This window comes from Takifugu rubripes, chromosome 15 (assembly GCF_901000725.2).
Source record: "Takifugu rubripes chromosome 15, fTakRub1.2, whole genome shotgun sequence".
Lineage (NCBI taxonomy): Eukaryota > Metazoa > Chordata > Actinopteri > Tetraodontiformes > Tetraodontidae > Takifugu > Takifugu rubripes.
Genome location: NC_042299.1, coordinates 15624075 through 15646671, shown reverse-complemented (window position 1 = coordinate 15646671; position 22597 = coordinate 15624075). Strand labels below are relative to the sequence as shown.

Below are 22597 nucleotides of genomic sequence, written 5' to 3'. Positions count from 1 at the left end.
AAGATCGAACAAAAGGTTTTTCATTAAGATATGAAAGTTTTGTTTCTATCATAATACTGTTCATGTTGCCCATGCTTGGATACGTCATTGTTTCCACATTTTACGCAATATAGTCCAATATTTGGTAAGAAATCGATTGTGTGAAATCATCTATTGCTACACTAAAATCCCAACTCCGAATAAGTAACTATAAATTATTCATTTATCGATTCATTTAAGCATAATAAGTACGACTTTCCGGTCCGCCTCGGACCACGTTAATTAACCTGTCATCGCTCCTGACCACTTAAAATCGAGCTCGCGGTTTCTCTCTCTTTCTGATTGGCTGGCCCACCACTAAGCCCGCCCACCTACCTAAGTTTGGTTGTCTCACCAGCGCGATGCTTGGCGCGTAAGTGGTTTTCCAGGGACAACTGCGACGATGGCGATGAAGGCTGTGTGCGTGTTAAAAGGCGCGGGCGACACCAGCGGAACCGTGTATTTTGAGCAGGAGGTGAGCTGTCAGGCGTCGCAGGAGACGCTTTCCTTCTTTAACATTTACGGACGCTTGTCCGATAACCTCGTGCAAGCTTCTGCGTGTCGGTGCTAAAGTTGCTAGCTGAGTTGTTTGGAACCAAGCCGAGCATCAAATTATGGTTGGTCCGGTTCCCCGGAGGCTCGTTAACGCCGTGTAATCACCTGCAGGCAATTAGCCTTCATTTTACCAAGACATTTAGACATTGACAAAACTACAAGCACTTTCAAACTAATAACCTTTGCACGATCAATGCTAACATGTTAATCTATAACCGGGTGGCTGCCGCGCCTGTTGCGCATGTTCAATTGTGTACATAAAGTATATAATGTCAAGGTTGTCCGTGTAATTTGGGTAATAAACGCATGTTTCAGACGGGTGTATGTGTCCAAATATCTGTCGTTGGAACGAACTTGTGAATGAAAGAACTGAATTAACCCGGACCGAGTTGCGTTTTATTCCGTTATTTTTGCTGAGTCATCGCTGGTCGCTTCCCTCATCTGTCGCCTTAAATCGCGTCTTAAAGTAATTTTTCCCAGTAAAGCGACATATTAAAGAAATGGAACACCTGAGTCCCCATTCAAGAATGGGGACTTTTCAACTCGAACCTTTAGTTTCTAACCATTATTTTACCATTATTTAGGCTGTTAGGTGAGCCAGAAATGCCTGTTTAATCCTGCTAGTTTGCTCATCTCCTAGAACGAGTCTGCTCCTGTGAAGCTGACCGGGGAGATTAAAGGGCTGACCCCCGGAGAACACGGCTTCCACGTCCACGCTTTTGGAGACAATACGAATGGTGAGAACCCCAACTGCGCACTTAAATGAACCTTTTTTGAGTGTTTTAATGGTCATTGGTTCTGTAATCCTTTCCCAGGTTGCATCAGTGCAGGTCCTCACTACAACCCCCACAACAAGACCCACGCTGGGCCCACTGATGCCGACAGGTAGGTCCAACTAGGACTGGGAGGAAACGTCCTGGCGTGATGCAGGGCGCCCCAAATGTGTCTCCCCTTCATAGTTGAGTCCTAAACTGGAACAAAAATATAATTAATAGTGCTGTTGGGCTCTTGAAGGGGGAGGGTGGGGGCATTGGTGTTGGCAGATGGAAACACTGAACGATGATGCAGCCTCATTATCCACGTGGAAGGTGAGGCTGTAGGGCTGCAGCCCTCTGAGGTAGCACCAGAGGAGGCTCTGAATGCTGGAGTGAGAAGTGTCACATGCAGCCGTGCCCCTGCTGCTCTGCACGTGCGTGCTCGCACACTTCTACACATCCCACTGTGGTGCTCTCAATACAATAAACAATATAAATAGTAGCTTTGGGTAGGACTTCTGTATCCCCTCTGTCACTAAAATGCCTCCAATTGTCATTTTTAAAAGTATTTGTGGGTTTAGTTGTACCTTAAAAATCTCTAAGTTCTGGCTTCAAGTGTGGAAAAATGCACTTTCAAGAGTTACACCTTCCTAAGTTTGTTCTAAATCTAACAAGGCATCTTGGAGACCTGGGAAATGTGACTGCAGGAGCAGACAACATCGCCAAGATTGACATAAAAGACTCCATGTTGACCCTCACTGGCCCCTATTCTATAATTGGCAGGACCATGGTGGTGAGCCAACGTTTCCTTCTTTATGATTTATTTTATATTTAGGCCTGAAGTGAACGGCGTGAATTTGTGTGTTTCTAAGATCCACGAGAAGGCCGACGACCTGGGAAAAGGAGGCAACGAGGAGAGCCTGAAAACGGGGAACGCCGGGGGACGTTTGGCCTGCGGGGTCATCGGCATCACTCAGTAATCAGCCCGTAAATTAAGTTGTGTAAACTATTCTTGTAAGCACTTAACGAGACCAGTCTAGTAGTTGTTCAACCTTGTGGCTTCACTCCTGGACCCAGTCGGGCGTGCAGGAGGGTTCTGCTGTTTGTGACAGTGTTTCCAAGGTTTCCGTGGCTGCTGTTTAGATTTGGTCCCAAGTAATTGGAAACGCACAAGTAACATCCATGTAGACAATCTTAATAAATGTTACGTTCTCAGCCAAATAAGTCTGAATCCATTATTGATCTTTTTTCTAATACATACACGCACTGACGCATCAATCAGCTGAATTCTATCTAAAGAACTCTCTAAAGTGGCAAGAACATGGACCCTGAACCCATGAACCCTGGAACAAGGGTTCCAACAGTACAGAGGCAAGTTTATCCAAGGTTGTTTCATTGGATCATTTAAAGCTAAACCTTAAAATGTATTTAAGAGTAAATTTACATAAATACTGACTGCTGAATTTTAGAGTAGCGCCTCCTATTTGTACTATAGCAGGGCGCTGGAGTGGCCCGACACGCTAATATTTAAAGTTAATCCCTTTAAGGAGACTTTTCTTCTCACGGCTGTGGGCCTGCAGTAGAGCCGACCGGCCTCTGGGCGGCGCTGTTGCCCCACACCTGACTCCCAGTGTTGGAGAAAAGAACCGTCACAGGTAAAGAGCTTACACATCGCAACAAACCTTATGAAATATTCTTCTTTGTTTAAGGTTATGCAGGACTTGTTCTCTAAGGCTCCAAACCGCCGGCGTGCACGTGAAATGTCTGTACTGTTGTAGACGGACGCAGCCATCGGAGCATGAGGGCGGACTGACCGTAAGAGCCGGTATAAATAGCCTCGGAGGGCAGCTGATGAATAATAAAGGCTGCCAGCAGAGCCCAGCCTCTTGGATCCCATCACAATTTCATCTTTGAATATAAAAGTGTCCAGATGTTGACAGGAAAACGTGCAGATGTTTTCATGTGCTCCTATATTCTCTGAATAACTGTAAATCTGCTTCTCTCATAAATCTGTGTTTTATTGACCTCAAATGTTACTTTTTCCTGTATAAATGAGGGTTGACAGGATGGGGACCGCGGTGACGGGCTACAGCGTCCGTGCACAGGCGCGTGAGTGGCACCGTATCCCGGCAACCTCTCAAAGGTGAAAGGTGACCTCTTGTCTCTTCTTTCATTAACCAAGGCTGCAGGATTCACATGACACCAGCACCAGCACCAGTCCTGGGCCGTTCTGTTTCCCGGGTCTCCTCAGCACTGTGATGGTGTCAGTGTTGTGACATAAAGGAAGAGGAAGTTCCGCTCCTAACCGTTCCACCCACGTTCCCCCAAACATGACTCGTTAGTGGAGGTTCTTCTTTTTAAATTATGCAAGTTGGGAGGAGTGTGTGTTTAACAGTTCTTGGAAACACACACACACACACACACCCCTCTGTGCTCAGGACTGCTAAGAAGAACAGGTGTGGTCACATTTCTGCAGGTAGCGCCCCCCCCCGCAGCAGTCTGATGTACGCTGAAGCTCTTTGGCTCAAACTCCCCAACAGGCTCTGACTTGTGCAACAGCTGATACAGTTTCATTCTTCTCAGCCTGATACCAAATCAGCTCGTTAAAGACAGCTCGTTAAAGACAGCTCGTTAATGACAGCTCGTTAATGACAGCTCGTTAATGACAGCTCGTTCTACTTGCATGCATTAGCGTGGACGTTCACTGTGCCCCGAGACCGTCCCGCTCCTGCTGCTCGCTCCCCTGGGACCCCTCGGGCCTCCGTGGTGACAGTGCCCCTCTTGGTACGTGGTCCACCGCTGTTGTGAGGGTATTTTAGAATCTAGGAGCCACAGGTCAGGGGTGAGATGCCACAAATGGTGCCTCTCTTATGAGACACGGCGCGGTGGCAGACAGGCTAATTACAAGATCCCTGTGACCTGACCTTTGCCTCCCCGAGCTTGGTGGCGGGCACATCATGTGACCATGAGAAGTCCTTGAATGCCTCCACTTTAGTGCCGTGGGGTAAATTCTAACTGGGCTATGTCCTTTCTGCTCTTTCCTTCAACATTGTCTATAAAAAGTCTGGATTTTTCCACCTTTTCTGGGCATAAAATGGCAATTTGTCTCCACAGACGTTTTTTAGACGACCCAATCTGAAAGAAAGAGCAGACTAATTAATTATGAATATCAGCGTGAGTGACAGTCCTACATAATATGGATGGAAATGGTCCAATAGGCTTTTATTCCCGGAGATTAGCTTCCAGACAGAGCGCGGAATGAATGGAGATAAATCCACGACCACTCAAAGGCCTATTTAACACACTCCTACTCTCTTCTCATCCGTGGTTAAACGGCAATCAGGGAGAACGACCTTTGAACTCAGTGACCCGCTAACTGGCCACGGCCATAACTCTCACTCTTGTTTAAAATAGTGCCTGTTACTCCTTCTAGGACGATTCCGTAGGAAGCCGATCTGGGAGCCGAGAGGCAGCCAGACGCTGCCCTTGTGCGACATTCCAGAGGTGCTTCTGCGTCTCCTCTTCCTGGTTGGTCAACGGCACGGACATCACGTGTGTTTGGCATTTTCACCTATTTTAATATGCAACCAAACGGCTTGTTGGGGACTTCAGCCACAGTGCAAATCTGCCGGTCTGGTTTCACTTTGGTTTTAGTTTTGTTGAGCACAAATGCTAAAGCTAGCAGCAAGGTTCCATCACTGGGGGAACTCGCCGCCCATTTAAATGTTACCTCATCGTGATTTTAGGCAGAAAGAGGAAGCGTCCCACTTTCTCAGAAGAGATCCGTTTGCCTACGTGTGGTAAGAAAGGGTGCGGCTCCGCCTGCACGCTCGGCGTGCTGCTCAGGGGTCTGAGCGCCGACGCTCGGGGCCGCTCGGCCCTCGCCCGCGCTAAACTGCAGCTTGTGTGTTGGTTGTGTGCAAGGTGACCTCTGTTAGCAGGGCGGGCTGCTCTGCTCAGTGTCTGGCATGAGAGCCGCTCCGGTGCACTTAAGTGTGCACGTTTTCACTCCAAGTCTCTGGTGTGTGCGAGATGTGGTCCTCATGTGCGAAGTGGTCTGTGGTTCCCAGCAGAATGAAGACGCCCTTTGTTGCAGCGAGGAGAGTGGCGGAGGAATGGAGGGGTGGCGATGCGATGTTCCTGGGACGGAGGACAGGAACGGCCACACACGCAGGAACAGGCCCCCCCTCCGTCTGGACTCCCTCTTTATTTTCTTCTGCTCTTCTTTCTTCTGTCCGTGACAGATAACGGAGCGCCTGGTCTCTGACCCCAAGGAGGAAATCACCGCGTCAGTATGCGCATATTTCCCCTCTTCTGGATGAGCAATCCCGAAATTACACTCTTCACCCCGCATGTTTGCTTGATTATTCATTGAATCACAGGAAGGTTGTCCAAAGTGATGCATTCAGGGACTCATCGGGGCTGTATTCTTCCACAAATATTTGGTTTGAGACGGTTCAGAGGGAAAAGAGGATCACAAGGTTGCTATTTTGGGCCTTATTTTTTATTTACCATGAAAGCGAAGGTTTGCTTCCAGTCCCTTTGCCTTTCTGAGCCTGCTGAAGTGCTCCTGAGCCAGGGCGCACGTCGTCTGCCTGCTGAATGTGTGTGTGCAGGGATGAGATGTCACTCCGGCCTGTTTAGCATGATCACATCAATGGCGTCTCCTCCTTCCTTTGTTGGGCAGCACAGCCGTCAGGGAGCCAGATTTACACGAGGAATACCGACGCTTCCCGCAGTGACGTCCGGAAGAGGATCCATTCAGGTCGGATTTAGTCCCGACCGTATTTTCCCGTCCTTCCAGGGATCAGGAGCTGCTCATTAACTCTTCTGCTCTCAAACCTTTTACTGGACCAGGTTTGTCCCGAGACTGGCAGCGGCGCTCCGGACTCTCACGGTTCCGCAGGTCATGACGGAGCGCCGGGTCCCAAACCTCAGAAAGGCTCAACAAAGGTTCCCGGTGGCAACCTGAGCCTTTGGTGACGATAAAGATGTATAAAATAGCAAATCGACTTACACATGCACTTTTTGCATAACGTGCATGTTCACTCATCGTGCATGCCTGAGTCTGACTCTCTCTCTCTGACTCTCTCTGTCTCTCTCTCTCTTGACTCTGTCTCTCTCTCTGACTCTCTGCTCTCTCTCTTTGACTCTGTCTCTCTCTCTTGACTCCGTCTCTCTCTCTGACTCTCCTCTCTTTGACTCTGTCTCTCTCTCTTTGACTCCGTCTCTCTCTCTGAGTCTCCCTGTCTCTCTCTCTAACTCTCTGTCTCTCTCTCTGTCTCTCTCTGTCTCTCTCTCTCTGTCTCTCTCTCTCCGACTCTCTGTCTCTCTCTCTCCGTCTCTCTCTCTGAGTCTCTGTCTCTCTCTCTTTGACTCTGTCTCTCTCTCTGACTCTCTCTGTCTCTCTCTCTTTGACTCTGTCTCTCTCTCTTTGACTCCGTCTCTCTCTCTGAGTCTCTCTGTCTCTCTCTCATCGGCCCTCTATGTGGGTGGTAACTGTTCCACTCCTCCATTTGCTGGGATTACTCCTCCTCTCTCCTGCGGGAGCAGCTGGCAGCCTGTCATCTCTCAGAGCAACACTACACCTACTGCTGCTTTAATCCTCCATCTTCCATCCTTCCTCTTCTCCCCATCTTCCACCTCTTAACCCGTTCTCCCTCCCCGGCTCTGGCTGACATCCTGCTCATTCTAATTAGATGCTTAAAGAGAGCAATAGGAACTGCTTTTGACAATTAAAAACTCAGGTCATCGTATTTTTTCCCTTCCAATAACTTGTTTTAATTGTACCATAATTTAATGGCTGAGTTTCACTTTGGGGGACCCACGAACCTTTACGCTTCACATTATGACCCATTTTCCCCACATTTGAATCAAACCTTGGAAGCTTACACAAGTGCTTTGATGCTGGGCGTTAACCCTTTGATCTTGTGGTTAAGATTACAAAATAGAACATGCAAAGTTAAGGCATGATTATTAATCCACACACAGCTGAAATCTGGGCATTTAAAACCGGGTCTGCTGCTCCAATATTAGCAGAAGTAGCCTGTGCAAATGTCCTTTCATAATTGATAGTTTTCATTCATAGAAGAGAAACGTTGCTGGAGCTCCGATCCGCAGCCTCAGATTGTTTTCCTGCCTGACATCCGAGGCTTGGTGGTGAACGTTTGGCGTATGGAGGCGGCTCAAGGCCCAGGCGTGTTTTGGGAGTCGGAATCCTGCGTGGACCAGACGCTAGCGGCACCAGACCGGGGCGGTAATGAACGGGCCGGCCCGGTGCCCCCAAGGGTCAGGCTTGTGGCCAGGGTTGGGGTGCAGCCACCTGAGCTATGCTGCCGTCCCTCCTCATGCACTAGCGCCGGGTTGTGGGGGTCTGAACGTGCAGGAACACAACGCCGTTTCCAGAGAATTCCGAGATTTGTCCGTTTTTCCTGTGAGGTGCCAGGAAATGTGGCTGGTGTCTCTGGGAGGTCAGACACATTTATTAGTCCACTTTCTTTCAATCTAGGCTGAAGGTCGTGCACCTCGCTGTTGTGCAAGCATTAAACCGTGAGCGCGTTCAACGTTCCCGTTTGTATCCTCTCATTACCTGCACTGCTAACGACCTGCGGTAATGAGTTATAGCCACATGAATATTAATGGGCTTTTTTAGTTTTGGGCTAATGTTTCCCCAACGTGCGTTGCGCGAACCTTGCTCTCAGAGCACAAACTTTACCAACAAAGGATAACACTGGCTTGAGATTGGCTAGGCTTGTCTCGAGGATAGCCAGCTACGTAAAACATCCCTGGCAGGATTGACACTCGGTGATTAATCAAGCACGAACCTGCGGTCGGACTGACAGCTGTGTGAATGGAAATCACTGTTGAGAACCATGGAGAAAGCCTGGCGCTCCGATCTTTTAACAGCCTGTCACTTCCATCCCCGACCGTCCATCATGGCTTCGCCTCTGTCGCAGATCAGCCTCTCTCGCTGCAGTCACCAGGAAACAACCTGATGCCCACTATTTACAGTTTGAGGCTCTGCCAGTCACATCAAATGGCGCCTTCTCTATTTCTTTTTGCAGCGGACATGTTCCATGCGGGTGTTTGCATTCATCCTGCTTTATGTGTATACCACTGTGCATCTGCGTATAGAGGGAGGTCCCATTCTACTAGGAAACATAAACCCCCATAACCCTATGAAGCCAGGGATGTAGGATTAACCGGTGGGGACCGTAAACTGTGGAACTATCACTTCCTGGATGGTGTGAGAGCCGTAGCTGGCCAGGAGAGAGTTAGCATCGTGACCTAGCAGCACATACATTATTCATTAGCGTGCTGGCGCGGCGTGTGATAATGATTTTTATTAAATCTGACCAGGTGGGTCTTTGATGTGGGAGAACCAAGTGGCAGCATGTGTTGTGTATCTTTTATTTCTGTCTATATTTCAATGCAGTGTGTTCATTTAGATTTAGCTGGATAGATGGAAACTCATCGTCTCTGCGCTTATGTGACTGCCCCCCCCCCCACACACACACACGGCCAGACACACACACACACACACACACACACACCACACACAGAATGATGATGTCTGATCTGGGTTGAAAGAGTTTTTGTGCTGAAAGGCTGGATGAGGTGTGCAGGTGGCGCGACAGCAGATCCGGCCGCGCTGCTAACGCCACCAAACATTCTGTTTCATCAACAGGAAACCTGTCAGGTGCGCCGCCTTTGAAAATGTCGCCCATCTTGCTCTCCTGGCGCCCAATGCGTGCTGAACAAACGCCGCGGCGTGTTGGCATGCGACGGAGTGAAGACAGGTCAGTACGAGCCGTCCTTGTGTGTCTCCGACCCGCCTCTTTGCTTACATAAGAACTCGGTCCCGCTGCTTCTGTTTGTGCGTGCACCAGCACGACTCGCAGCCAACTGCCTCCAGTTACCCTCCACAGACCCGAGCCCGCCTCCAGTTACCCTCCACAGACCGAGCCCGCCTCACTCCTTCCATGATTGCTCTACGGCCCGATGGCTTTCCGAGGGAGTGTGGGAACTACAGCCGCCCCCTTCGAGTTGTTGGATCGGTTGTTTCCTGTTGATCTGACTCACAGCGGGAGGCAACCTCAACAGAGCCAGACAAAAAAAAAAAAGGATAAGAGCAGAAGAAGGTGGTGACAGTCAGACAGGCGGTGCGCGTGCACGTGCGCGTGCACGTGTGCTTTACACAAAAGGGTAGTGATGGGTGAGACGCGCTGCAGTGGTATTGCCTGAGATATGTGAGGAAATGTCATCACATGCTTGAGGGTAAAATACTGCTGTTGGTGTGAGTGTGTGTGTGTTGTGTGAGTGTGGTGTGGGGTGTGTGTAGACGTTTGTTAGCTTGCGCCTGTCTCCCGTGTGAAATCGGGCCCCTTTGTGAGCGGATCTATTACATCGCCCTGCCCTTTGTCCCAATATGTTACTTCCATAAATGTTAAATACCTCCAAACGGGGCCACAGATAATAGGAAGACATCAGCCTCTTATATAATCACCCCGTTCTCCCTCATAAAAGCCCCCCATCCTGGAGCCAACGACAATCCTGAGGAACAGTGTTTTTCCTCAGAGGCTCTAATGCAAAAGTGAGCAGCGCTGTTTTAGTGCAGCATGTTATCGTCTCACAAGATGGAAAAATGCCTCCGTTGGTTTCTTTTGTTCAGTGTCGGATGATTCATTTGGAGGCAAATGGCTCGATGCTTTTTTAATCTTAGTGGAAGAATCGGAGCAGTTCTTTATCTTCGGAACATGGGCAATTTGTAAAAATAGAAGAAACCGACACAAAGGGTCGTTCCAACTTCCAGCTGTCACAAAGGTTATGAAAATAAAGAAATAAAAGCCGAGTGAAGCAGCTTCACACGAGCATCAGCTGCTCTCAGGGACGTTTTCCAAGGATGAAATTAGCTTCCTGCTCACCTCCGTGTCTGAACCTGGTGAAGTCAGTCCTGCACGTTTCACATGTAAAACTGTCACTGTTCGGGGTGAGAGGTTACTGTGGCTGTGGCCTCTAGTGGCCACCAGAAATAACCTTGAGTAAGGAGGATTTAAGGTCAGGGAGGTCAAACATTGTGATGAGGATCAGCTAAAGTGTCAGGAGGACGTACGAGGACTTGAGAGAGTGAAATTAGAACTGTGTCCTTTTTAATCATCCATCCATCCATCCATCCATCCATCCAGCATCCATCCATCCATCCATCCACCCATCCATCCATCCATCCATCCATCCATCCATCCATCCATCCATCCATCCATCCATCCATCCATCCATCCATTCACTCGTTCATTCAAGACATTCTGTGTGTTTTTATTGTGGCATGTTTTCCTATTACTGGTCCAGAGTGAGCTGTCACAACAACCAGCACTGGGACGGGAATGCTGAGAGGCTCCGACCCACAACACCAGCTGGGAGTCAACTGGGAAGAGTGGAAACTGGAGAGGGGGGGGGGGGGTAGAGAGAGGGGAAGGTGGGACGGAGAGAGGGAGGGAGGTAGAGAGAGGTAGAGGTGAGAGAGAGCGAGGGAGGTAGAGAGAGAGGTGGGAGAGAGAGAGGGAGGGAGAGAGAGAGGGGTGGGACAGAGAGAGAGAGGTAGAGGTGGGAGAGAGAGAGAGGGAGGGAGCGAGAGAGCGAGGTGGGAGAGAGAGAGAGAGGTGGGACAGAGGGAGGGAGGGAGCGAGCGAGAGAGAGAGGTGGGAGATAGAGGGGGAGGGAGGGAGAGACAGATAGAGGGAGAGAGAGCAGAGATGAGATGAGAGCGGGAAAGGCGAGGGGGGAGGGGAGGGGAGGCGAGGGGGGAGGGAGGGGGAGTGTATGCAGTACGGAAGATGAGAACCACAGAAAAAGAGGGCGGGCTCAGACTCCCAGCAGCACCACACACACACACACACACAGACACACACACACCCTCTCCTCAGCCTTCAGTCTGGTCTAGGCAAGACGAGAGGCAGCATGTGTGAGTAATGGCTCTGGTGTGTGTGTGTGTGTGTGTGTGTGTGTGACAGAGTTGGGCAGAGATGCCTCGCTGATGTGAGGATTCCCCTGGAATAGGACACGTGCTTCCAACCACCACAAGGAATTTACTCTTCCACAGTCGGGAAACTCTGGGAGGTTAAAGTTGAAGGTAAAAGGCTGCATTTGTTATTTTCAGGCATGTTTGGAGGGACACGGGTGTGTGTGTGTGTGTGTGTGTGTGTGTGTGGGGGGGGGGGGGGTGAAGACAAATGTCCTCATTGTGCTGGACTTGTCTGAAAAAGACTTGAGAGTAGAACTTTATTCCGAGCACATCAGCCCTGGAAGGTGTTGCCTTCAGCTCACAGCACGTTCCCATGATGCAGGCGCTCCTACAGCCCGACCCTGTGCACCGGGGGGACGTCTGTCCGGGCAGCGTCCTCCCGCCGCCGTCCTCCTAACGGACCCACCCACAAACACTCATACACACTTAAACAAATAGAAGTCAACTGCAGGAAGCCTTGTGTGTGAGAGCGTGTGTGTGTGTGTGTGTGTGTGTGTGAGAGAGCGTGTGTGTGTGTGAGAGAGCGTGTGTGTGTGTGAGAGCGTGTGTGTGTGAGAGCGTGTGTGAGAGAGCGTGTGTGTGTGTGAGAGAGCGTGTGTGTGTGTGAGAGCGTGTGTGTGTGAGAGCGTGTGTGTGTGTGTGTGGGGCTGCAGATGTGCTGCTGCTGGGTGTGTTAACGTAGCAACTTTATCAATCATTAATCATCACTCTGGGACTTTGCCTACTTTCTGCTGTGATAATAAAACCGGCTTCCTGGGCTGAACCACGGGATATTTCCTTGGGTTGAATTTGAGCGGCACAAAGGGCAAATGTGGAGCACGAGTTGGACACTCAGAAAGTTTAAATGACTTGAGTCAAGGTTAAGTATCAAATACTAAATGACTAAATGTGAGGAGCTACTTAGAACCATAGTGTCTGGAGCAGTGTGTTAGAGCTGCACGGGGGGTCCCACGTAATCAAGGTAGAAATCTAATAATAATTGATTTGGATGTGATACTTACAGACCTACTGTGTGTGTGTGTGTGTGTGTTCTTTGTTGTGCGTAAAGAGGACCAGACAAAGAGGATGGGCTACAGGAAGTGTTACTCAAAGTGTTCAGTGTTGAAGGAGCGGCTGTTAAAGGCAGAGGACACGAGAACAAAGTTAGTGTCACCCTGTGTGTGTGTGTGTGTGTGTGTGTGTGTGTGTGGAGGAGTGGGGTCTCGGGTCATCTCCAGGCATCCAGACGTCCGATGGATTACCAGAGGTCAAAGGGCGCCCAGTCGCTGCCGTCTTTATTCCTCCGCTCACTTTCACACTTGTTCTTCAGGGGAGGAAACGAACTCCGCTGGAATTTACGGCCGCGATAAATCCAATAAACTCGATAGTTGGGTGACATTGGAGATATTTGACTCGCGCTGTTATGGAATTCTGTCTTTGTCCAGCAGGACAGCGTATTCCCAATTACGGAGCCTCACAAGTCTGGAGAAACTTTATTGACAGATAAACGCTCACGGTCCTGTTCTGCCAGAAGCTGCAGCCCGGCGCCGACGCCGCAGCGGGCCGACCGAGCCGACTGGAAGTCATTTGGGGTTCTGTGACCCCCCCGGTGACACTTCAGCGTGGTGACAGTTGGGCAGGAGGAGCTGCGGATCCAAACCACCAACCTCATGATTTAGGGAAAAGCAGCTGCAATAACTTAGCAAGGTAGCAATTTAGCACCCTTTGAAACTCTATTCAAAAGCAATTCGGCTAATTAACAGTGTTTTGGATAAAAGTGTTTGGATTAAAAGCGAGATATTCAGAGATATTCTCTTTGTCTTCGATTTCCTGGCCGTCTGTGGCCGCTGTCTGCGCTGCTCCGGTTCCATCGGGAGGTCCAGTATTGGCAGGGAGTTCTGAGCAGGCCATCCGTGAGGGATTCACAGTGGCACATTAAAAAAAAAGAAAACTCGGCGTGTGTGTGTGTGTGTGTGTGTGTGTGTCTGCAGTGTGTGCACACACCTTTTAAAACACACAAAGACTTTTGTGAAAGCCTGAGGCTGCAGTCATGGGGGGGAAACCATTATCTCCCCCAGTGAATGGTCGCCCTGCGTTGGTTCATGCTTATGTGCACAAGTGTGTGTGTTCAGGACAAATAGGTGTGTGTAAATCCACACAGCCATGTGCTCCGTCTGTGTACTGTAAGCTAATATATTGTTGGCTTGAAGGGGGGTTGGGCTCTGTTAAGTGATGGAGTGAGTAACTGTGTGTGTGTGTGTGTGTGTGTGTATGCTGACCCAGATTGATACACTAATGCTCAGTCAGCTCACCTATAGGGCAGATATAGGTTAATGTGCATATACTGTGAGCACAAAAAAGCACCACAATTCTAGCAAGGGCACTCTCTCTCTCTCTCTCTCTCTCACACACACACACACACACACACCCACACACACACACACACACACACGCACACACACACACACACCTACACACACACCTCTGTAGTTACCCTACAGCTTCACTCTAATCTCTCCTACAACTCCTGCGATTAATCCCGGTTCTATTCTGATGCGTTTCTCCAGTTCTCGTGTGACGGATGTTTAAGTGGATGCGCTACGAGTCCGAAGGCTCCCACGTCTTCATCCACCTGGAGGGACGGCGCTCGTCTGACCTTGTGGTGAAGCAAACGCCCTCTCTTCGTGATTACATATACCACACATGAGACGCAGTTTGGGACGGACATGCGGGCGGCCATGATAAAGAGATGATGCAATTAAGATGAAAGGGACGATCCCTCCCTCTCATTTCCCAACCGCCATCAGGAGAGGCTTCCTCCTGCTTCCTCGGCGGTTCGCTCGGCTGTAGCGGCCACGGCGCTCCTCTCCCCATGTGCAATCAAGCTGTTTAAATGTTTGGCCTCGTGCCCGTGGCGTCCATGTGTGCGCCCGCGTGTGTGTCCCGCTCTCCCAGTCCTCCCAGCTGCAGACAGATATCGCTCAAGCACGTTTCGGGAAAACCAAAACAAAACCGACAGATTAAGATAGGGAGGTGGGGGTGGTTCGCCCCGGTTTTCCACCCCTTATCTGACATTACAGCGTGTCAAATTGAGATGATTAAGTCTTGGGCTTTTTTCTTCATCGTTCGTCGTCCTACAGAACGAAGAGGACGGAGGCCGTGATGATTTTAAGCCCCGAATCATGTGAAACAGTTTGGGACGCGCCTGATGACTCAGTGTGACCATTAAGCCACGCCAACGTCTTCACGCAGGCGTCTCCGTTGATAATGTCACCTGGCTGGTCGGACAGGACGCCCGATGTTGCAACCAGACGTCAGAGTTGGGGCGGAGAGCGCAGCCGCCTCAGTATCAGTCTCCTCTCTGGTGGGAAGACGCTGCTGCCAGGAGAGCGGGGGGGGGGGGGGGGTGCCTCTAATTTGTGAGGGGGTCCAGATGGGGGAGGGGCGTCTGAGTTTGAGCTGACATGAGCTGGCATGTGCCCTCTTTCATTCCCTCCTTTCTTCTTTTGGTCTGTTTTGCGTCGGCTGATGAAGCTGGAGCTTGTTCCAGCGTTCTCTTTGCTCTCTATTCTTTGTTCTGCTCTCACTGTCTCTTGCTCCATCATCCTTTACCCCCCCCCCCCCACCTCTCGGTGCAACAACATTGCTCCCCCTGTCATGTGTTCCCATTATTTCTGATCACTCTTCCATCCCAGGCGGCTGCACTGGCACATGTTGCCATCCAGTGATGTGTAAATGTCTGTGGATGCGTGCACGTGCAGGTGCTCACATCACAGGTTCCTCAAGGATAATTAGGCCAAATGCAACGTGTGACGGTGTTTACGATGGAGCGATGGAGGACCGGCGGATGTGCAGAAGTGTGCAGCTGACGTGTCACTTCAGACACACGCTTGGAAAAGAAGCTGAATCAATTGTGGTTCAGCGTCCAGAAGGAGTGGAACCCGTGTGTGTGTGTGTGTGTGTGTATGTGTGTGTGTGTGTGTGTGTGTGTGTGGCGGCGAGTTGGGACTTGGGAGGAGAGTTACCGTGAGTGTCTCCAAAGATCCTCTGGCCTTCCTCTTCCCTTCTCCCTTCTTATCTTTACACCCGCTGGTTTGCGTTTGAAGCCTGTCTTTGTGTCCAAGTTTATATCCATGTGACTGTAATTAAGGCAGAGGAAATGAGTCCCGTGGCCACTGCCTCCTATTCCCCCCCCCCCCCCCGGCGGTACTTTAGTTTCATAAAGAGAACGCTGACCAACAACACGGTGCTTATCCCGGAGTCACACTTCACGTTCCCGTTTGGTGACCTGGAAGGGATGCAAGTAGGATTGTATGAGGCGCTCTCAAAAGCCTGCATGTGCACTTGTGAGTGCGTGCATGTGTAAACACGCACGGGAGTCCGTCTGAATAAGTGTGCACGGGAAAGGAGGTCGACAAAAGCACTGACGGTGGCACACTTTTAGAGCCGCGTGGATTTTTCTGCCTCTTTGGATCGAGTTTCTCTGAGGACCGAACCTCTGCGGTCAGTGCTGCAGTTTCCTTTTTGTCCTCTGGTGCGTTGGCGCGTGTGCCTGTGCGTGTGCTCAGGTTGCCTTTGTCCTCCCCCCTCACGCGGCCACTGACTCATGCTGCCTATACAGGTCACTAATGCATTGAGGGGGGGGGGCTCTATTCAGTGGAGCCACTCAGATCTCAACCAGTCACCCCCAGCTCGTGTCTTCAGAGCTCAACTTGCAGGAAATGGACCCATTGACCTACATCCTCCTCCTCTAACGAAGGGAGAGCCACAATGCTGACATGATGGCGACATCCTCGTCTTCCAGGGCGTGCTGTCCTTACCTCGCTTTTCCCAGGCAGTTTAGCACGTCCTTGTTTGAAGTTGAGTTTAACGATGCCCGATGGTTCACCCTCTGCTCCCCCCTCACAAACAACAGGATGTTGCCATTTCCAGCTTACACGTTTGATTCTGTCACCAAAGTTGTCTTGTCTGCCTATTTTTGATGCCGTTCTGGTTCCTCTGTTGGTTAAATGCAGGGACAACAGTGGGAGGTGGTGCTTGTCCAAACTTTTCTTCGGGGGAAGCTTCAGTTTGAGAGAGCTGCTGTTGACTCAGGTGCAGAGATGGACTAAGATAACATCCCCTTCCAACTGCCTTTATCCCTTTATCCTTTCAGACCTTTTGCTTTTCAAATTTCTTCCATCTTCTCACGGTGGACACTCAACGTATCTCCTAACAACGGCTGCCTGTAAACCAGTGGGCACACGTGGAGAAACCTCCATGATCTCATTATCTCTGTGGATTTACACCCACCCTACTTTGACCTGACTCAACATTCCTCTCTATTAGCCCTTCAGGTACCATCAACACTACTGCCCCTCCTCCACCCCTCACATCTCCTTCCACCTCCCCACATATCAGTCATCTTTCTACCTGTGACCCTTCACTCCATTCTATCAGCTTCCTGCTGCTCCAACAGCCTCTCATCCTGCTTTCAACACCATTATGTGTTTTTTTCCACAGCCTCTTGCCCCTCTCACCCCACCCCCCCGTCTCAACCTCCCACCTCAATCAGCCTGACTTTGCCTAAAACCCTCTTCTCCCCTCTCTCGCTCACCCATCCGCCCTGTTATTTCCCTTCATCCTGCACACAGAACAGGAGCTGTCACCTGCCAATTTGGGCCAATGACACTTGTCCATGTTTGCTTTTGTCTGTCTGACAACATTTGTTGCCCTTTATTGCACCAAGCAGCAAGATTCAGCACTTAAAGAGATGTTGTGTGAGATGTTATAAATTCTCTCCCCAAACATCAAATTTCCTCAATTTGCTAATATAGCAAGAAACCAAATCATTTTTAGGTAAATGGAATTGAAAAACAAAAGAAAAGCCCAAAACCCCTGTTTCATGAAACAGCTCTTTAAGGGCCTTTCTCTTATGCCACTTTATTCCTCCCAGCCAAGCAGAAAAGAATCCATCCGAGTCCAACTTGGAATAGTTCAAATGAGACAATCAGTGGAGGAAGCAAAACGAAATGTAAAACCCCATCACGACAGCAGCTTGCCGTCTCCTTGGTTGCTTCTTTTGATAGACAGAATTACCACCAGATTTTGCTTTTCAGTCATATACCGGTATAGCAACACACTGATTGCGTGTGCAATAAATGAAGCCATCATATCACAGGTGCCGTTCGACAGAGCCACGCTGCGACGTCTGCACGGGGCTCCTCGCTTTCAAACGTCTTTCTCTGCCTTGTTTCCACTCCTCCCCCAGGCTCGCTCTTGCCCCTCAGGCGTTCCTCGGTTTCCAGCTGAATGTGGAACCCAGTCGGCGTCGCTTCCAGCTCCTCTTGGATAATTAACAACACTCCCCCCCCCCCCCCTTCCCGCTCACAGATTCTGCCAAGCCAATGAAGCAGATCAAGACTTGAATATTGTGGTTGTGATGACCGTCAGTCGACTGTGTGCACAGCGTTCATTTAGGGGTGTAGAACAGACGCACAAACGGAGGCAGATGATTCATACATATTAGATAAAACACAACCTGGCCCTCTGGATGCCTGAGCTCTCAGTGTAGGCACAGTGGCCTACAACATGATGAACTTTAGATAAGCTTCTCTATCAACTCAGAATAGACGCAGCAGAGGAAAGAATCATGTAAAAGCCTCGCATTTAACTATACTTCAGAGGTCCGAGCGGTTGGTTCTAATCTCTGGGGTTTCCTGTGACTCACCGATGCTCAGATTCCTGCTCAGGAGCAGCTACAGAGCATCAAAGCTCATTGACTTTCTCAGCTATCGTGCTCAATGGAGGATTTTCTTTAAAATATGGTAATCCCCGGCTGCACCGCGCCGCAGAGACAGTCGGCTGAAATCTGAGCTAAGGAGCGTGGAGTGTAAGCCTCCAGAGAGACGAAGGAGCATAATTAATGGCGTTAGTGACACTTGATGAGTACAGTGGGAGGAATCGGCCCTCACTTCCAGCATCCTTTATCTTTGCATCGGTTTAGGCCACAAACACGACGACTAGCTGTCATCTTCTGTCCTCCCGGCCGACTTTGTTTTGCCATTTTCTGCTCTGCTGTCCTCCGAGACTGCGGAATGAAAACGCTCTTCGGGAAGGAATTTTAATTCGGTTCTCACCAGTTAAAATAAGTGAATGTTTGATTTGAGCAGCGGCCGTGCAGGCACGGTGTTCGGATGCTGGTGTGTGAGTGTGAGTGTGTGTTAAAGAGGGAGAAAAGGGGGGTGGGGAGTGGCACTTGTCTTGTCAGATTCTGAAAGCATGAATAAGAAGCTAATCTCCCTCTTCCAGGGAACTCTGGCAGCGACGTCTGAGACTGTCCCGTCTCAGAGGAGCCGTGGCGGTGCAGCGGAGTGTGTGCGTCTGCCTTCACAATGGGATGTTTCCAGAGCATCTCTGACTGTTATCTTCACAATGAATAGATACAGTTCCACAGATGTGGAGCACACACATGCACATACACACTCGGGCAGAAATAAATCCAGTCTTATTTGTTTTGTCCATTAAGCCTCCTCGCCACCAATGATGGACGTGGAATCCCCCTGAAATCATGGAGACACTCGTGATTTCTGTATTAGTCTATTTTTGCTTCCATCCTAAAGAGCCTTCGTTTACCCCCCCTGGAATGTCGACCTCCTGCTTTGCCCCGGGTGAAAGGGTAAGGTGACCATTAAGGAATGTGAAAGGTGCGAGAAAAGAGATGAAAGAAGGGTGTGTCCAGCGACTGTGACGTGTGTTTCGTGGTTTATTAGCAGCATGAGAGAGGTCAGGGAGACCATCGGCTGCTCATGGCCTCATTCCTGTCTCTCCAAGGGGCGATCAGAAAGATTGTTCATTATTTGCTCTTGTAATACACTCTAACTCTGGAATCTTTTGGAAAATTGTGATGCTAGTAGCCTTTAATATGTTGATTGTTCATAGGGGAACACCTTAGCGAAGCCACCTGCCGTCTCTCACCGAGAGGCTGCGTCAAGTTACCTCATCGCCATGATGTCCTCAAAATGACGGCATGATGCTGAGGCAACAGGAAACCAGTACATTTATTTATGAAAATAATCTGAGAGCAGAATCTTTGGTTCAGTCGAACATGATTTTTTATGATGGGATGTCAGGCTCCGTCATGTTTAGACTATGGGAGACCTTCAAAAGAAGAGCTAAAGCCAGTTTAGATTGGCTTCATTCACAGCGAGGGAGTGTGCGGTCGTAAACACGCAGGTCACAGCCGGGTGGATCTCCAGCACCACGGCCGTCGGAATCTGTGAAACAGGTGCTGAGATGCAAAGATTGGCTGGGGAATTTGGGCGTGTCTGCCGCGGCGCTGTTCTGACAGGCCTTTGGTATGTTTCCAAAGACTCGGGCTCGTGAGCTGCTCATATTTCTCAGGGGATTATGCAGGTGCGTGCACGACAGGAAGTGCTCTTGCCTTTGAGCTACCGTAGCCCGGTGGCACATCGCTACCTGCTCGTAGGTGTAATGGCGTGTTCGGGGATAGACGTGGCGGCCCAGCAGCTTCCAGGTCAGGATGTTTTGACAGGTTTTGGTTCAGAACAATCAACACAGACTTTCTAAAACCTGTAAGCAAACAGTAAAATGAAGGTAGCGTTCGATTGTGTTCCATCCCACCATCCCATGGTAGTGATGCCCCGACTGCCGAGATGCTCTCAGTGTGTTAATATAGTGTGAGAATGGGAGACAGAGAGGGAATAATTATGTTTCCCCTTTTGTCTCGGCTCCCTCAATTAAGCCTGAAGAGAGACAGCCAGACTGCATGTCTACTTATCCACTTAAATTTCAGCAACAAAAGCCCCCCCCACGTCTGTCTGTTTCTCCCCTCACACTTCCTCCCACTCTTAATGCACTTTCTCATAACAAACTTCTATTCATATCGCTGTTCTCTAAATATATTTTCCTCTCCTCGTGCTTCAGCTCGCACCGATGCCCCCCCCCCAGCGTGCCTTCCTCCTGCAGCCTCGCCTCACCTCTCTGCTCTTCGTGGGTTTAACAGAGAGCCCTCCACACCCACCTTTCTCCTCATTATCCCTCCTCCATGCTTTGCTGCAGGGCTCAGGGAGAGGAAGAAAATGATGAGGATGAGCATTTTAGCTTGTACACAGCCAGAGGAGAAGTAGCAGTTTGATGTCCCCTGAGTTGATACGGACTGATTTTCATTTTTTTTTACCCCCTCTTTCCTGAAGTTAGACAGAAAAAAGAAAAAAGTGCATAGTTTTGTGTCAGTTTAGCTACTCAAACACCCACTTTGGACACATCAGTCCATGAATCACTTGCATCTGTTTACTGATGGCGCCGGTTAAGATCCGTCTTTGCTGGGAAAGAAGAGTGAACGGATGAAGTGAGAGGCAGAGGAGATTTAGTCGGGTCAAGTTTAGCTTATGAAGCTGCTTCCCACAGTCTTCACGATGGGTGAGAAATCTGTTGCGCGGCGTTGTAAAGGCTGCGAGCCGACCCGACTGTGCTTTCCATGCGTTCCCTGCATCCGTCACTGAGCTTGCTGCCATTCGCCCAGCGTGGGCATGGTTGACAAAATGGGGGATCTAACCACGATTATGAGCAACAAAAGCAGCTGCTGAAGCCAACTTTTAATTTGAGAGAGCAAAACATGCCCCGTCACCAGAAATGGACCCCCGTCTTTATCAATAAGGCGTGTGCTCCCTTTATGGAACAGGCATATGTGACACTGATCATTTAATCAGGAAACTCAGCTCTGTCAAATGTTCTCCACAGTTACTTATTAAGAACGGCTCAAGATAGAAACGGCTGTAAAATACTCATGAAATGAGTTTGTACCTGAATCCCGTCACACCATATAGTGTCGTATAGAACAGTAAATACACCAAACAGCTGGAGGCATCAGGAAAATTAGGTCGTGTTTGGCATGAAAGGCTCAATGGGGTGTTAAGTAGAAAATCATTTTCACTGGCTGCTTTCATCTTGTGTCATTTTACCAACAACGTGTGTGTGTGTGTGTGTGCGCGCGCGCTTATGCGCATGTGTGTCACATCTCTTTGTTAGCAGCATCACAAGAGGTGTTTCCCAAAATCTGCACATGCCCGTGCAAGCCTGCACGGTTCTGTGCTGGCAGTGAGTTCCAGCGTGCAGTTGAAAGAACCTGCAGTTGTTTGCCCCCCCATACACCCACACACACCCACCTACACACACACACACACACACACCCACCTACACACACGCACACACACACACAGGCTCTACCTCAGTTCTTTTGTTTCTGATGAGCTCCACCTTTATATTTGGTTATTTAAACGTGCCTTTACCTGTTTGTGTGCTGCTTTTGTCTTGTCGCCAGGCCTAATGACCACCTTTCTTTGTCTTTGTCAGCTCGTATTCAAAATGGTTGCCCCCCCTCCTCCACCGTGTCCCCCAGCGTTTCTTTCAACCTGACTTCACCTGGCGCTACGTGCCAAACCCGACACATCATCCACGGTAGCTGTAAACGCATCGTGTCCTTCCAATCTCTGTGCACTTCTGACACGTCGAGTCACTTTGAAGTCTCGGGAGCGCCACTTGAAACGCTTCTCTGTCTTCCTGTTCCTCTCAGGGCAAACTGACACTCCCGCTGGAGGATGTTTGGAGTCTTGGTGAAAGACGACACCGCGCTGATGTGGAGGAGCTGGTGATGTGTCCATTTCAGCACAGGTAACTTCTATCACTGTGAGTTATGGCCACATTGTGAGGGGGGGAACCCGGAATTCCTGCAGGAAAAAGCTTGTTTGAACCTCACATGAACCGGCTGGACCGTTTGCTAAAGCTCACTTTCATGTAAATTGTCAGCGTAGATTAAAGTGTGTCTGTTTTGCATTTCTTTCAAACGAGGCAGCAAATGGCTGAAGCCATTAGAGGCTGAGATGCGTGTGGATCTCATCAGTTTGAGCCCACACGGAGAACCTGATGGTGGCTTTGAGAGGAGTGTGATTCATCCAGGGCCAACGGATTCAACAGAAGTTGACTCAGCAGCTCACTTACTTATGTAACACATTTTGAGGCAAAGCAGGATCGTTAGATAATGAGGATCAGCAGATAAAATGAATGGCAGATTCTTTAAATGACTGTGGATGTGTTGGGAACATATCCAGAGGCCATGAGCCATGAGACGTTCCTCTCTGTTAATTCTCTAAATTATAGGACAAGCTGGAACAAGAAACTTAGTTCTGTGTTTACACTGTGGAACAAGAAAAACTGAGGTCAATGGAGAAACCTTCACTGGTGAAACCTGATCTCCTCATATCAGTTTAATCTT

General features: G+C 49.6%; 2 protein-coding genes across 7 annotated transcripts in view; both read left to right on the top strand.

The window, feature by feature from the left end:
• The first annotated feature begins 334 nt into the window (after positions 1-334).
• Positions 335-2552, top strand: sod1 (superoxide dismutase 1, soluble). The gene is made up of 5 exons (XM_003971323.3): positions 335-493; positions 1214-1310; positions 1389-1458; positions 2004-2121; positions 2201-2552. The coding sequence occupies exons 1-5, from the start codon at positions 422-424 to the stop codon at positions 2306-2308; spliced, it is 465 nt and encodes a 154-aa protein (XP_003971372.1). The 5' UTR covers positions 335-421; the 3' UTR covers positions 2309-2552.
• Positions 2553-11212: 8660 nt separating this feature from the next.
• Positions 11213-22597, top strand: part of LOC101079238 (T cell lymphoma invasion and metastasis 1) — a 35015-nt gene continuing 23630 nt past the window's right edge. For 2 of the 6 annotated variants that reach the window (XM_029848364.1, XM_029848360.1), the window contains exons 1-3: positions 11214-11454; positions 21679-21783; positions 21899-21996. The gene's annotated coding sequence lies outside the window, so the exon portion shown is untranslated. Of the gene's footprint in view, positions 11455-12394; positions 12489-13892; positions 13988-21678; positions 21784-21898; positions 21997-22597 lie in introns of all 6 variants that reach the window. The other 4 variants (XM_029848362.1, XM_029848361.1, XM_029848363.1 and 1 more) reach the window with 4 other exon arrangements.

Coding starts and splice junctions, on each gene's coding strand:
- sod1 (XM_003971323.3), top strand. CDS start 422: ATGGCGATGAAGGCTGTGTGCGTGTTAAAAGGCGCGGGCGACACCAGC. Junction 1,311..1,388: donor TTTTGGAGACAATACGAATG/GTGAGAACCCCA, acceptor ATCCTTTCCCAG/GTTGCATCAGTGCAGGTCCT. Junction 1,459..2,003: donor GGGCCCACTGATGCCGACAG/GTAGGTCCAACT, acceptor AAATCTAACAAG/GCATCTTGGAGACCTGGGAA.